Source organism: Nannospalax galili, unplaced genomic scaffold (genome assembly GCF_000622305.1).
Source record: "Nannospalax galili isolate Female #2095 unplaced genomic scaffold, S.galili_v1.0 scaffold769, whole genome shotgun sequence".
Lineage (NCBI taxonomy): Eukaryota > Metazoa > Chordata > Mammalia > Rodentia > Spalacidae > Nannospalax > Nannospalax galili.
Window position 1 is genome coordinate 842,078 of NW_008360306.1, and position 15,706 is coordinate 857,783.

The 15,706-nt window shown below is 45.7% G+C and overlaps 1 protein-coding gene across 2 annotated transcripts in view; it reads right to left on the reverse strand.

The window, feature by feature from the left end:
- Nucleotides 1-15,706, reverse strand: part of Srrm4 (serine/arginine repetitive matrix 4) — a 163,116-nt gene that overhangs the window by 26,317 nt on the left and 121,093 nt on the right. For both annotated transcript variants that reach the window (XM_008824422.2, XM_008824421.2), the window contains exons 3-7: nucleotides 12,516-12,602; nucleotides 9,937-10,008; nucleotides 7,230-7,256; nucleotides 5,645-5,695; nucleotides 1,925-2,023 (exon numbers count right to left, since the gene is read on the reverse strand). In XM_008824422.2, the coding sequence (XP_008822644.1) occupies nucleotides 1,925-2,023; nucleotides 5,645-5,695; nucleotides 7,230-7,256; nucleotides 9,937-10,008; nucleotides 12,516-12,602 (336 nt within the window). The remainder of the gene's footprint in view (nucleotides 1-1,924; nucleotides 2,024-5,644; nucleotides 5,696-7,229; nucleotides 7,257-9,936; nucleotides 10,009-12,515; nucleotides 12,603-15,706) is intronic.

A 15,706-nucleotide genomic window follows, 5' to 3' on the forward strand; every position in this document is an offset into this window, starting at 1 on the left:
GGCTTCCAGATCATTCTTCTCCTGAGTATATGTGACCCGTGTGTCAGTTCTCAGTTTGCTCTCAGGCCTTCCGGAGACTCCTTCAGCCTGAGAAACACTAGGGAGCTCAGGTGGACATACCACCAGGAAATAGGACAGCTGGAGGCCTCGGGCTGGTGCCTGTGACACCATCTTTTCTCTAGTAGGTAACTGGCTGGGGCCCAAACAGTCCTCTTGCCCAGGCTAGCAGGGCTGAGCCATTGTGAGCTGATTGACCCTGGGGTGGAGGCAGAGGTGCAAATTTCACAAAGCTGGGACCCTGATTGTAATGGGGTATTAGCCTGAACCTGTCATAGACTGTCTTGAAGGAATGCCAAGTGACTGAGGCACTGTTCTGGGCTGCTTGCTGTCAGAAGGCAGAATGAGGTGCTGAGCCAACCTAGAAGAGAACTAGATGGAGGCTAAGATGTAATCACTGAAGGAGCAACTTCCACTCTTACTCACTGAAACAAATATGTTCCCCCACTTCTGTGTTTGAGATGAAGCTCTCATTTCATACGGGCTCAGCTCTGCACACAGAGGGGTCTTAACTGTGTCTTGGTCAATCAGAGCACTGTGTGGCTTCATCTGCTGATGCCATTTGCAGCTGGGGTCCGCCAGGACCATCGAGGTCAGTTAGAAGGGGACGTGTCAGGGCCTAGGTTATAGAACACTTGGGTCTGCCTGAGTGTTCACGTTCCCCAGGAGATTTTGCAGTCTCTCTGCCTGGCTCTGCTGCATCCCAATTACATCAGGATGGCGAGAGGGTAGAACCTGGGCACCTGGACCTTTAAAGAGTCTGGGGTGAAAAGAGCAGGGAGTTTGAAACACAGGCAAGCTCATCTCATCATGCCATTAAGATCATTAAGACAGAAAGTGCTTGAAACCAGAGCCCAGCGCCTCACCCAGAGGCGTTTAGACAAACATTTCTTCTTTTCCCTCCTCCCTTGCCTCCTCCACTTCCTCTTCTCTGTCCCCCTTCTTCCTCCTGCTGCTGTTCCTCTTCCTCTTCCTCTCGTCCCTACTTCCTCCTCCTTTGTTCTTCCTCTTCCTTCTCCCTCCACCTCCGCTTCTTTCTCTTTCTTCATCCTCCTCTTCCTGCTTCTCCTTCATGTCCTCCTCCTCTTCCTCCCACTCATCCTCTTCTTCCTCTCCTTTCTCCTTTCTCCCCTTCCTCTTCCTCCTTTTCTTCCTCCTCTTCCTTCTCCTCCTCCTCTTCCTTCACTTTTTCCTCTAGCCATCTTGATTTCACTGAAATAAGATGAGGCCTGGGCAGTGAGTTTTTTGTCTCTTCAGGTTTATGAGCATGTAGTCAAGTGTGATCAGCACTTGGTCTTCCTGCACACAAGGTTCCCATTGTTTTTCTTCTCACCCACAGGAGAACTTCTCTCCCCTTCTCAGACTTGGACAGCCAATGCAGCCATATAGAGACATCTGAGTTAGGAGAAAGCTGACTTGGACAGGCCTCAGAGTTTGGTACTTTGTGCTGTGTGACCTTTCATAAATTGCTCAGCTTCTCTGTGCTAAGAATGAAAAATTTAGAGGCAAGCTGGCTTTCTGGTTTCAACACTAGCTGGGTCATTTAGTTACTAAGTAGCAAGTTCTTGAAACCCCAGTGCCTGTTTCCTCTTCTTCACAATGGGATAACAATAGGACCCATCTAAAGGGATTGAAGACAGAGAGCAGTCATGTGAGTTGATATCACCAGAGTGAAGCTGCTTTCCAGCTGAGGCTGTCAACTGGTCCCTTCTAAAGGGAGAGGCAAACCCCATCTACCTATAGTTGCTGACAGCAAGCAGCAGTTGCTCTGGCCTGGAGAGTCAAAGAGCTGCTCAACACAGGGGCAGAGCTTGGGTCTCATACTCTCATCTTAGCAGATGACACACTCTGAGGGTCCAGCGGTTACCTGCTGTCACAGCTGGAGGAGCGCAATTCTGAGCTCTGGGATCGTGAGGGGCATCGATGGTGTCTGTGACGGTGAGACTTTCGGGGCCGGCTTCGAGATCTTGGGATGAACAGTGAATGAAGAGAGGGAGAGGGAGAGGGGGAGGGGAAGGGGAAGGGGGAAGTAACTGTGCCGGGTAGTTCAACGGTCGCAGAAACCAGTGCTGTCCAGTGGCCGTGAGTAAGGTCCGGGAGTGACTGAATTTGATTGGAAAGGAGATGAAAAGAGAACTGGCAGAGAGTAGTGAGGGAGAGGGGGAGGGAGGAGGGGGAGGGAGAGGGGGAGGGAGAGGGTGTAGGAGAGAGAGGGGAGGGTGTAGAAGAGAGAGGAGAGAGAGATTGACTTTGCTTTTTGATCTTGTGACACATCTTTTTCACACCCAAGGAGTTTGTTTTGGCCCCTGTCAAAGGGCTTCATCTCCCAGCTTTGCACCCCCAGCTTCATGCTTGTATCTTTGGGAGTTTTTACCTAGCTGGACTAAACACAGGGATGCATAAAAGGGCACTTTATGGGGAGCCTGGAGGACTCCAGATTTGTCCTCATGCTAGAAGCAGGCCTGGTGCAGACTACACCCAGAGTAAGAAATTATCTCCAAGCACCACCTGCTCCTCTCTAAGAGTCTGCATTTTAGACAGCTTCAAAGGCCGGTCAGTTCTAGCCACGTACTGATCTAAGGCCAGGGTTGTACTGAAAAGGCTTCTCTGCCTCCAGCCCACTGCCCTGCTGCCTCCTCTAATGTTCCAAGTTAGACTTCTTTTTTTTTTTTCAAGACAGGATTTGCCTGTAGCCCCAGCTGGCCTGGAACTTGCTGTGTAGACCAGGCTAGCTTTAATCTCATAGAGAGCCACCTGCCTCTGCCTCCCAAGTGCTGGAATTAATGGCATATGCTACCTCATTTGGTGCTAAAATACAGACTTTTTAATGTAGAGGATTCCTATTTTAAAAGTAAGTGTGCTTAAAATAAAAAGACATTTTTGGTGTACATGAAACACCTTTTTAGAGTGCATTAGGTCTTTGGGTTACCAATTCATAACCTCAGACCTGGAACATGAAGTCTAGATCCTTAGCATGGAGTTCAAAGCCTTCAAAACAGGCTGCAAACATCATCATTCGTGGCTGATACCCAGCCCTTAACAATGGCATCTCAACAGCTAACTTTAGCTATTTTGAAGGAGCAACACCTACCCAGGTGTGGCAGTGCTAGTAACTGGGGATTGAAAAGCCAGGTGTGTTGGCTCACACTGTAATCCCAGTACATGGGAAGCTGAGGCAGAAGGATCACCATGAATCTGAGGCTACCTTGAACTACATAGTGAGACTTTATTTCAAAAACAAACAAAAACAAAACAAAATGAAGGGTGTGCAGGAACCATAGTTTTGGAGGTCAGTGGGAACCAGTGATGATTCTAGCCTGCTTAGATTCTTCTGGTACAGTTGCTGGGCCACAGCCATTCCCTCCTTAAACGCTCCTCCCTGCCATCATGCTATGTCCAGACTCTGATCTTGAATGCTGGCACCTTCAGGAGCTACCTCTGCCTGGGTCTCTAGCCTGGCTGTTTGCTTTCTTCTGTCCTGGCCTGTCAGACTCAGGGCAAGAGTGGGTTTGTAACTCAGCTTGTTTTCTGGCTCACAGGTTGTCCAGTTTCTGGTGTTCTGATGGGAAGGATGACAATGACAGCAGGTGCAGATAACCCACATCTAACACATACATCAAGCCCAGGCACTTAGTATTTTCTGTCCATAGACTCATCTGTTCCTCACAACTGAAGAAGTCCCCTTATAATTCCCATGTCACAGATGAAGAAACTGAAGCCAGAGAGTTTAAACCAGGTGCCTGACATGCAGCCTTAGACGGTCCTCTCCCATCCTCATCTCCAGCTTGGATGTCCCCCTCCCTCTGCAGGAGGCCACCTTCACTACCAAGCCCTGCTTATCAACTGGTGTCCTTGCTGGGTCCCAGGCTTTCATTCGTTACAGCTTTCTCATGCCCGATCCTATGCCCACTGTACTATGACCTCCTAGAGTCCAGGAGAATGTCTGCTCACCTGTCCTAGAGTCCAGCATAGGGGTGCCACATGCTAGGGCCTTGGTAAGGCATGCTGGGGAAAGGAAGCTGACTCTGGCTTGCCAAGAGCAGCCTTTGCTATCTGGAAGCCATTCTCTCTGTCTCTCTATCTCTCTGTCTCTCTCTCTCTCTCTCTCTCTCTCTCCTTCCTGCCATTCATCTTGTGGTTTGTACAGTTTTCTGATGTTCTGCTAATAATTGCTGGGTTTTGTCCATCTCCTGACACTGGGGAAGAGTGGCCATCCTCCTCCTCAGTGCTCTTGAGGTGTTCTGTCCTCTGGCACTGACATCTCTGAGAACACATGCTCCATGCTCAGCTTCTCTGTGCTGGAAATGAAAAGACGCCAAACTCCTTGGTTTCAACGCTAGCTGTGTCACTAGCCTCTGCGCCTCAATTTCCTCATCTTCACAGTGGGATGACAATAGGACTAAACTCAAGGGATTGTAGGGGGTGTAATGTGATAAATACTTTTCTCTTGACTTCAATTAAATAAGTCAGCTGGTGGGAAAGTTTTTTCCTGAGCTTACTGGAGTTTCTAGATTTTCCTTCTGGAGCACATTCAGCCCTCTTCTGCACTAACCTTGAGTGAACGGACCCTTTGAGGCAGCCATGCTGGGTACCCTCCTTCTGTGTCCCTGCCTCTTTCCTCCTCAGAAGCTGACTTCCTTTCATCCTATTGTCTTTGATCCTCTCTTTAGATGCTTCTTGGCAGGAGATAAAATATTAGTTGATTGGAAAACGCACGCACTAACGTTTACAGGGTATAAAGTAGGTGGGCTGTAAACAAATGTACTTTTAATTTGGTTGGGAACTGAACTCTGCAGGCAACACTGACTAATTTGAATTTCTACTACAGCTATAAACTGTGTAACAGCTGGGGTTCTGAGACTGGGATTTATGGACTCTGTACTGGAAACCAGTAGTCAGGGTATGTACTCATATGCATGTTCACACATGTATACACACATGATCACACCCCATACTTTATAAACACACTATACATACATGTGTGCAAGTAAAGACTGCCACATCCCCTACCCTGAATACATAGAGATATACAAGCAGTGCACACATAGGATACATATACAGTGGACAGAATTCATACCACAGTACATCCATGTGTATCACACAGGTACACAAATGTGTTCTTGTGACCACAAGTAGATAACATGCATGCATGCTATGTTCCCATGTTGCATGCATTGTGCATACCATATGAATAAATGTTTGCATCACATCAAAATGTACAGATAATAAACAATGTGCGCAGTGCACACATACACACTACATACAAATACATATATGGCATGCTTACACATTACACACATCATGAGCATATCAGGCAGACACATACACTGTATGCCACATGCACACATAAACACACATGCACACACCCACAACACATACACACCCTGGTGTATCTGTGCATACCTCACCCCACATCTTCAAGGACACATATGGCTCTCTCCCTTCACCTCCTTTCTTCCTTCACCCCTCTCAGCCACCTCACCGCCCTCTCCCAGCCCTGTTAAATGGCTAACACCATTGCTGCTGAGAGGTCAAGCTTCCACTTCTCCAAACCGCACAGCATGCTCTGGGGGGTTCATCTACTCACTGTTTTTTGTGCCTCTTCTCTTCCCGTCTTTTGCTTTTGGGGCTAGAGGAGCTAAATAAGAAATGGCCAATTAATTGAAAGATGCAACCAAAACAAAGTACAGATAAAGATTAAAAATGGGTAGTTGTTCGAATGCCAGCATCTTCATGCAGCAAGTTACCATGCCAGGGGTCCTAACTCATGTACATGAGAAAGGGGTGCTGAGGAGGCCAAGTTCTCTCTGGTGGGTTAGCAGTGGTAATGAAGGTCACAGCAAAAACACCTGCCATTCTGTGGTCATAGTATAGATCAGGCACTGTGCCAAACACTTTAAGCCAACAATCTCATTTTATTGTCCTCATCACCTAAGGGTAGAGGCATGGTTTGTAAGAGCTCATTTCATCAATGTGGGAACTAAATCTCAGAAAGGTTAATACATTTTGGCAGGATCACACAGCTGAGCTGGAAGGTAGCTAAGACCATAGTACCCTGGAGCCATGCTTGGGACTGCTGGTCAATGAGTTTATAAGATAACAGAATACCTAACAGAATATCCACAAAGATAGATGGAGGCAGATCGAGTGTGGTAGTTTCTAAAATGCTCTACCCATGAATATTCAAGTATCAGAGCTCTAGGCTGTGGATAAATGGACAACAAGGACCCAGGGTCCCAATGTAATCAAGCAGAAGACTGAGAAGGATGACTGTCTTTCAAGCCAGATTGGCTTCAGTGGATCCCCAGGAACCCATTGCTATATGCTGAGCTCCTGCAAAGGGGGAACATCAATTCCGTTCAATCACACCTCACCAGGTTCAAGTCCTGCCTCTGCTGCTCAGTTGTATGACATCAGGCAAGCAGCTTGACCTGTCTAAGACCCAGTTGCCTCAACTATGTAATAATGAGGCCACAGCCCAGGCTGTGTAGCTGAGTGGATGGCACTCAGTAGTAATCAATGACATGGGCCATGACTGTTTACCCAGTGATGGACACACAGAGGCCTTGCCTTCTATGAACTGCTCTAGATGTGGCTATTGTTATTTAAGAAGCCACTATCACCTGTCCATATCCTTTAGCTGACAGGTTTGGGTTTGAATTTTGGCTACTATCCTGTCATCCCCTGTCTTAGTCTAAGTTTCTCCATCAGTAAAATGGGAACCATAAACATACCCACTGTGCAAGGTTGTGATGAGTTATGGTGGGTTGTGGAAGGGACTGAGTGTAGGACCCATTTTGTATGAGTCCCTGTAAGTGGTAGCTTTATGTTGTTCCCACTGTGTTCTCTGGTTTCTATTCCTTGACAAATTAAGAAAAGGCTTGGTGGAGTGATGGCACCTGTGTTCTTCTAAGTGCCTTCAGATTTCAATGAAGGTAAAACAGTCCTGGGCAGAGCTTGGTACAGGAGCAATACTCAGCCCCATTGAAGTTGAAAACTGGCTTTAAGTATTCAGGGAAATCAACATGGGCTTTCATTTCAGAGGGAGCTTAGGCCCAGGTAGATGGAAGGGAAGGGGGAGACGAACACAGTAATGGAACCTGAGAGCCAATCTGCAGCTTCCCAGAGCCTGGCTGTTGAAGCAGAAGCAGCAGGGATACCAAGGTTCTTACCTGTGTCTCCTCTTCTTGGAGAATGACCTAGAGAGAGAGAGAGAGAGAGAGAGAGAGAGAGAGAGAGAGAGAGACTGTCTCGACAGATACAGAGAGAGAGAGAGAGAGAGAGAGAGAGAGAGAGAGAGAGAGAGTTGGGGGGTCAGGACTCATAGCCACTCCTCTTCTTCAATCAGATTTCAAAGTGAAGTCCTCACAGGAAATATAGCTCTATACACCGCATTTTCAGGTCAAAGCCTACCAATGTTCATCAGTTCACCAGTGTTCAAATTGTCAGTAAGCCTGTACTAGATGAGGTTGGACCAGGAGGGCAAGAGTACTCTGCCTCCACAATTCTGCTCCTCTCTCTCCTTTGCTGTAGATTCCCACCCCCTCCTCCTCCCCCCCTCCTCCTTCTCCCCCCTCATCATCATCATCTTGTTTTACTTCCCCCTCTTCACCCTTGTCATCATCGTAGACTACTAGCTTCCACAAGTGGAACTCTTGCTGTGTGCCAGGCGCACCCAACACACACAACCTCCATCTCTATGAAACACTATGGAAGACAGTAAAGCTCGGACGTCACATAGCTTCACCTCTGTTGTTTCTCCTCATTCTCAGAGTTTCTCTGAGATGTCCTCTTCCCACTCTAGCATTCTGTAGCATTTTCTGAGGCCTCTTGGGGCTCTTCTCTTTCCTTAGCCCCTGGTTGAGCTTCTGAGCTTACCCTTATTGGAGTACAGACCTCTCCATCCTGTGATTACATCGACCCCACTAGCTTGAAAGCAATTTGAGGTCAGTGGCTACATTTTGTTCACTGTTTTGTTTTGGGGGCCCAGAATCCTCATTCGTGATCCATGCTGAGTATTTGACAAGTAGATGTGAACATGAGTTTTTAAAAAACTTTCAAACTTTGTTACTAAGAGAAGGAAAAAAATCTGTGTTTTTCCTGTCCCTAGCTGTTACATCCAGAAGCATCAGCTGTCATTAACCAAACATTCCAGAAGCTTGGAAAAATTGGACCAGGAGGAAGGTAGTGCACAGTAGGTATGGCTTTAGTGAGGGCCAGTAATAGGATTTCCTTTCCTCTTCCAGAGCTCTAACTCCTGGTCAGGCAGAAAAAGCCTGCTTCTAGCATGTTCTCACTTCTCCTGCTCGTTCCCATTCTCCCCATTCTCTCTCCTCTCTCTCTTGAAACCGACTTGCTATGTAGCCCAGACTGGGCTTGAACTCATGATCTTCCTGCCTCTGCCTCCCATGTGCTGGGTATATTATAGGTATGCATCATGATGCTTGTCCACAGTCTCTCTCTGTCTCTGTCTCTCTCCCCTCTCTTCACTAAGCTACCCAGGCTACCATTGAACTTGTGGCCCTCCTGCCTCATACTCATGACTAGCTGGGATTATAGCCCTTGAGTGAGAAACCACCTGGCTTCCAGATACCAAAATGTCCCCCTCACTGTCAAGTATTGACCAGCACAAGTGGGTCACGGGCGGTTGTCTGCACTCATGGATGATTCATTGTTTCAGCAACAGGCTCCGTGGGGGGACTTATGGCTCCTTTATGGACCACATTTCATTACTTGGCCATATCACGAATGAAGCACAACCTCAGCTCAAGTGGAAAGTCTGAGCAGGTGGTGGGTGTAACCAGTGAGATGAAATTGAGTTTGAGAACATTCTAGCAACATAGGCTGAGACTCTTGGACTTGGAAAAGCCAAATTGAGGTGACTTTGAAATGGCCTTGGGATGAGGAAAACTCACATGACCTCTTACTTTTGGTCATTACAGGCGAGTAATCCACAATGGATGTAGGAGAATTGGAAGACATAGATAAGCAAGAACAAAATGCAAGCCACTCTTTTCCTAAAATCTACAGCCAACTGCAGGGCTTAGAAAGTGTATGTCAACAGGTGGAGCAGGCTAAGTGCTCCTTGAAAGCGGGACTCCTCTGAGCCCACTGACAGCTGCCCATGGGAACTGCTTGGTGACAGTTTCTCTGCAAAAGAACTGTATCATTTTGTATCGCAAAATCTTCCAGCTGTCATGTTAGCTTACTCCATGGGCCAGGAGGTGGAGCCCTCTGTTTTATATCCTTCCAGCCTTTTTTCTTCTATAAATATGATGTGCATTTAACTTGTGTGTGTGCGTATGGGTGTGTATGATGGACCCATGAACTGAGAGTCCAAATTATAAGGCCTTTTCATGACTCTCCCTGCTCCCCAGTCACAGCGGTGGGAGACTTTGGATATTGTGTTTTTCAACATGACCCTGCCCTCTAGGACACAGTTGGAGTCATGTGACAGGCCTTTTCCTTGGGAATCTGAACTCAAGATCAAGGCAAGGAGGTGAGTGTCTGCTTAGGGCTGGCTTGTGACATGGGAAAATGGGACAGGATGCAGGCTTGTCCCTCCCCTACAAGGACCAGGAAGCAGAAGGAATGGCCTGAGTTTTCTCAGCTCTCTACTCCTTAGTCCCAGCCCCCTTCTAGGCCTGGTTGGTCTGACCCTCCTGCTTTCTTCTTATCAGGTCTCCTAGCTGACCCAAGCTAGCTTTAAGGACCTCTGTTCCTCCCACCCAGAGTCCAACTCATAATAAATGAAAATAAATAACAGAACAAAGATAAAGTGAGCCTGTTGGTATGAGACGCTTCCAAATGACCTTTGTGTCCCTGGCCCCTACCCCATCATCTAACATATCCTTATTTGCAGAGGAGTAAGGACAATACCTGTGTCGCTTATGTTTCTTGGAACTTTTCTTCTTCTTTTTCTTGACAGGTGATGGGCTATAGGATGGGGACCTGTGGGGAGGGCAGACACACTTCAAAGGGATGCTCCTAAATAAAAGCCAGGACAGGCTGTCATGGGTCCCTTCTCCATCCAGATACAGGTTCTTGGCTCTTTTGGGGGACCACACATCAAGGATACTCTCTATACTGACTGTAGCTTGCATTTGTTTTAAATTGTATGTACTCTATCTCATTTAATCCTTCCACAGCCTTCTTAGGTAGGTGCAATTGCTATCCTCCCATTTCAGGCAAAGAAAGTGAGGTTCAGAGAGGTGAAGCCACCTATCCAAAGACACACAGCCAAAAAGCAGATGAGCTGAGACTCAGACAGAGATCTCTCTGATCCCAGGGGTTTGCTCACAAGAACTGCATAACTCCATAATCACCCTTCTACCTAAATCCAGTTTTCCTTTTGTCATCTGCTGCTCTGCCTGGAAGCTATATCCCTCCAAGTTCTGTGGGTCTGTGCTTTGTCACACTCTCTGTCTTCCTGGTAAGTCTGTGTCTCTGTAGTCACAGCGAGGGTGGAACTGCAAAGGGGTACCTGGGAAACAGCTACCTCACTGGGCCATGGTGATGACTGGGGCATCCTGATTTCCCATCGTGACTTCATCACCAACTCACAGTCCCCATGACTCGTCTCTAGGCTTATTTTCTTATTGACACAGCAGGACTGAAGCAGAGATTGCAAGCTCAATGCCAGAAGAGCCTCTCCAGTGCTACAAAGGAATAAAGCAGGCTCACTGGAAGATGGTAGGGAGATGGTAGGGAGTGGTGAGGACTGAGGTGAGCCAGAGAGCAGCTGACTGCAGGGGCAACTGCCTCTGGCAGGTCAGTCAGGGGTCAGTGTGGTAATGTAGCCATGTGCATCCAAAGCACCTGCCTTTCCCATAGACGTTTCCAGAAATCCATATTTTCATATGAAACATCCCAATTTTCCTTTTTTAAAGAAAACAACATTTTGTAGGTTAAGCAAAACATATTAGCAGTGAAGAATGATTGAGGAACAATTTAACTCTTCAGGAATTACCTCTGTCCCCAAACATGCTCAGTGGACATTTATTGAATGAATAATTAGTGGATCTCAGCATGTGCTATTTCCTCTTAAAGTTATGCATTCTTCTAATGTCAGAGACCTCAATTTACCTAGTTCCAACCTTTATCTCACAAAGATTGGAATGCAGATTCCACCCACCACCCCTCTAAGTCCTCTTTGAGTCTGCCCTTTTTAGAAGTAGGTTACCAGGTGTTCTGGAAAAACGGAAAATATGGAGTTGAGGAGGTTAGCAGTTAAGAGTACTGACTACTTTTGCAGAGGACCCTGGTTCAATTCCCAGCCCCCACATGGCAGCTAACAACCATCTGTAATTCCAGTTCCAGGGGAATCCAGTGCCTTCTTCTGCCTCTGTGGGTATTGCATGACACGGGTGTATTTACATACATGCAGGCAATACACACACACACACACACACACACACACACACACACACACACACACACAGTATTTAAATTTAAAAAATGAGGTTAAGGCCCAAATTGTTCAGATACTGCTCTCTTCTGCCCCCTGCAGGCTTCTATGAATACTGCCTGGGAAGTTGGGTGTGATTCTCAACTCTAAGGCTTATCAAGTCCAGTTCTCTGGGCCAGATCACTAGACAACTTTTTAGTGTAGTTTGTGGCAGCCTACAAGGGAATCTGGAAATGCCTTTAAATGCAAAAATGTGTACAAAGAAGAACTGTATGACCACAAAAGAGCCACTAGCTGGCATTCATACAAAGTCTGTTACCCTGGGTATGGAACCTGGTAGGTAGGTGTGGTGGAACAGGAGAGGATCCTGGGAATCAAGTCATGCAGATTCTGTCACCCCATTCTAGGAGCCTTTATCTTCTCATCCCTAAAATGGAGATGATAATGCTTCCCTGGTAGAGTGTGGCAGGGTGTGAGGGGAACAGAGGATAGCAGGTGCCTAGCATAAGCCTCTGCAATCTGAACTCCATCCCTAGAAGCTCAGTATTATTCATGGTAATCGGTGTTCCCTATTAACTGACCATATACTATGTGTTAGACTCGGTGTCACCTGCTTCCATATTCCTCTTCCTCCCTCACCCCCTCTTCCCCCTCCTCCTCCTTCTTCTCCTCCTCCTCCTCCTCCTCTTCTCCCTTTTACTTTTTTTGTGATACATGGTCTCACTTTGTAGTTCAGATTGGTTTAGCACTCACTGTGTAGTCCAGGCTGGCCTCAGACTCACCCCAATCCTCCTACCTTAGACTCTCAAGTGCTGGGATTATATGTGTGAGTCACTATTTTAGACCTCGCGTCTCTTCTAATTACATTAAAAAAGAACCCAAAAGAGAAAATGGGTGCAGAAAGGTGAAGTCCAAGGTTGCATAGCTAGTTTGGAGGCAGAGAAAGGATGTGAACCCATGGTAAAGTCACTGTCAGACTTGAAAACCCTTATTACTCCTCCTCAGTCTCATCCCCTATCTTCGAGGCTTCATCTCCCTTTGGAACCCTCACCTCCTTCGTTTCTTCCTGGTGGATTTCTTCTTTTTCTTTTTCCCCCTGGAAGAAGGTGGTGGTGTCAGGTCTCTGTCTCGAGAGGCACTGTGGGGAAAGAAAATTCAGGCATGAGAGGTCCCTTGGCTCCCTGGACGTCACAGCCAAGGAAGGGGAAAGGACCCAGCTCTGTGGAGGATCAAGGACCCATGGTGAACACCTAATTACTACCTCATGGCTGATTCAGTCACACTTTAGATTAAGTGCCTCAAATAAAGACTTAATGCCCACCTAATGAGACAGACACTGTACATTGCCCAAACACCAATTGATTATTTAAAACAGGGTTTATAGAGGTTAACTACTCCTTAATAGATTTATTATTGAATTTTCAAATGGCTCACCTCGGTAAATAAATCACTTTTTAAATAATGAATCAGCAGTTCAGCCCCCTCCCTCTCCAATCCATCCTGTCTATACTTCCTGCTGGAAATTTAATAGGAGGCAGAAGGTATGCTAAATAGCAGCTGATTATTGAAAGTATATTTGCTAAGGTCTAATGTAACGAGATACATATCTTACATCGCTTCACGGAACCTCAAAAACCTCCGCTCTTCAGGAATAATTATTTCCCGTTCAATTAAATTCAAACACTCAGGCTGCGGTTAAATGAAGTCAAGTTATCTTCTTTTATAATTGGGACAGGCTCCAGGGATTTAAAAAAAGTATCCCATAGCAAAGAGACATGGTTTGGGATGAAAAGCTGCTTGAGGACTGAAACATGCTAACCTAGTTGAACCTTACTGGAAAATTAGCATTAATATTATTTCAGCAGCAACAAAACCTAAGGGTGTGTGTGTGTGTGTGTGTGTGTGTGTGTGTTGCACATGTATATGGGGACCAGAGGACAACCTTGAGTGTTGTTCATCAAGTCCCATCTGTCTTTGCTCCCCACCCTCCCTCTCTTCTTCCCTCCCTCCCTCCCTCCTTTCCTTCCTTTTTTTTCTTTCTTTTGAGATAGGGTTTCTCATTGGCCTGGAACTCACCAAATGGGCTAGGATGGCTGACCAGCAAATCTCAGGGACCTGCCTGTCTCACCCTGCCCCCCTCCCCCAGGGCTGAGATTACAAGTGTAGGTCACAGCATCTGGTGTTTTTTTTTTTTTTTTTTTTTTTTTTTTTTTAACATGGGCTCTGAGGATTGAAATCAGGTCTTCATGCTTGCAAGACAAGAACTATACCAACAGAGCTATCTCTCCAGGAGGGCAATTTGATTTTTATCATCTCATTAACAAAGAGGTTCAGAACGTTGAATTGACTTCCGGTGGCCACACAATGAGGGATTACCTAAACTGAGATTTGAACCTGTGTGGTTTCTGCCCTGAGAACTGTCTTACAAAGCCAGCTGCTTTCTAAAACCTATTTGTGCAACCAGTCAGATGGGAATGGCCCAACTCCTTAGGGAACACCATAAAATACTGACATGTTTCATTCCATTTTAAGAACCTGGATCGTTGGGATTGGCAGAAAGAATGATAAGGGATTAGAATACATGTTTAGGGCTCTGCCTCATCAATAAATAATCATCACATAGTCATACATGTACATACATGGCTTTACAAGAATCACTTTTAGCAAATTAAAAATAAAGTCAGAGGAATCAAGCCCACGGCTACTGAGTTATAACCTCTATGTTATGAAGAGCATGATGCACCACCCAAAAAGTGAACAGGCTGCTGATATAGATGAAATGCACTTTCAATTTTTTTTCCTCTGAGTACTTGACACAGCAATAACCTAATGAACATTTTTCAAGTGACCAAATGAAGAATGAATGGATGAAGAAATTTAGTTACTTGCTAAACCATCGTTTTTCAGATTAACAGGTCACAGTGCAACAGTTGCCAGAAATTTAGGGTTGGGTGGGGATTTAAAAGGAGTGTCATAAAACGAGGAAAGAACTCTAACACTGGGAACCCCAGAGTCTAAGGAGAAAAGGATTTGAGAGCCACTGTCCTAGACTCAGATTTAATTACGTAGAGAAAACTGACAGTCTTTAAGTCTAGTAGACTTAAAGTCTATGAGGTGTCTATAATTAATAATTACCTCCATAATCACCTAAGCTTTTACCTACATGGATCCACATTTCTACATTTATTTTCCTTACACTGGTTCTATGAAGTGTGCCATCACAGAATAGCAGTGAACTAAAGGGTGCTTAGTGCATTGTGCAGGGGTTAGATACCCAATGTGTATGTGTGTATGTGTGTGTGTGTGTGTGTGTGTGTGTGTGTGAATGGTTCCACATGTGTAATGATTAAGTATGCAGCAGTGAGGTATACTGTGGTCAAGTATACAGCCATTATACATGTACAACTAAGTACATAGGGGTGAAGTATGTAGTGGTTAAGTACAACTGGCAAAGGGGTTAGAGAATAAGATTACAGTGGCTAAGCACACATGGGTGAAGGATAAGTACTCAATTATATATATACATATATATATTACATAATGTTTAAATACGCGGTGGCTGAAGATGCAACCATTGTATGTGGTTCCACATATAGTGGCTGAATTTGCAGAGGTTAAATGTGAGGATTAAGAAAACAGCAGTAAAACTAGAAACTCACACACCTGGATTTACATTCCAGTTCTCTTCCTAGCTCATAGCCTTTTTTAAGTTGTATTTTCATCATCTAAGAGGTGGGAATTAAATACAGTACCTAGGTCATTAGTTTGTTGCCAGGAACAAAGGAGCTGGCCTATGCAATGTGCCTGGGCTTGAAGCAGAGTACGTTTACAGTTAAGGGGATTCTGTGACAGTCACACACCACACAATGTTTTGATCAATGAGAAATGGTTGTCCCATTAGATGATAATGGAGCTGAAAAACTCCTATTGACTAGTGACATTTCAGCACAGGGCATTGCTCGTGTGTGAAGTGATGCACGTAGGAGCAATCTGCCACACTGTCAGGCATGTAAATGCAGCATGAACAATTATGTGCAGAACACAATACTTGGTCACGATAACAAAAAAACTATTGACTGATTGATATACTTGCGCTAGTTTTAGTATCAGAGTGTATTCCTCCATTATAGAAAGAAAACATCACCCTGACCAGAAGCCTTCTACATCAGTGTGTATTCCATCTCTTGACTGCATTGTGCTCAATTTAATCTTGTTCTGTTTTAGTCATCATGGCCCTAAGAG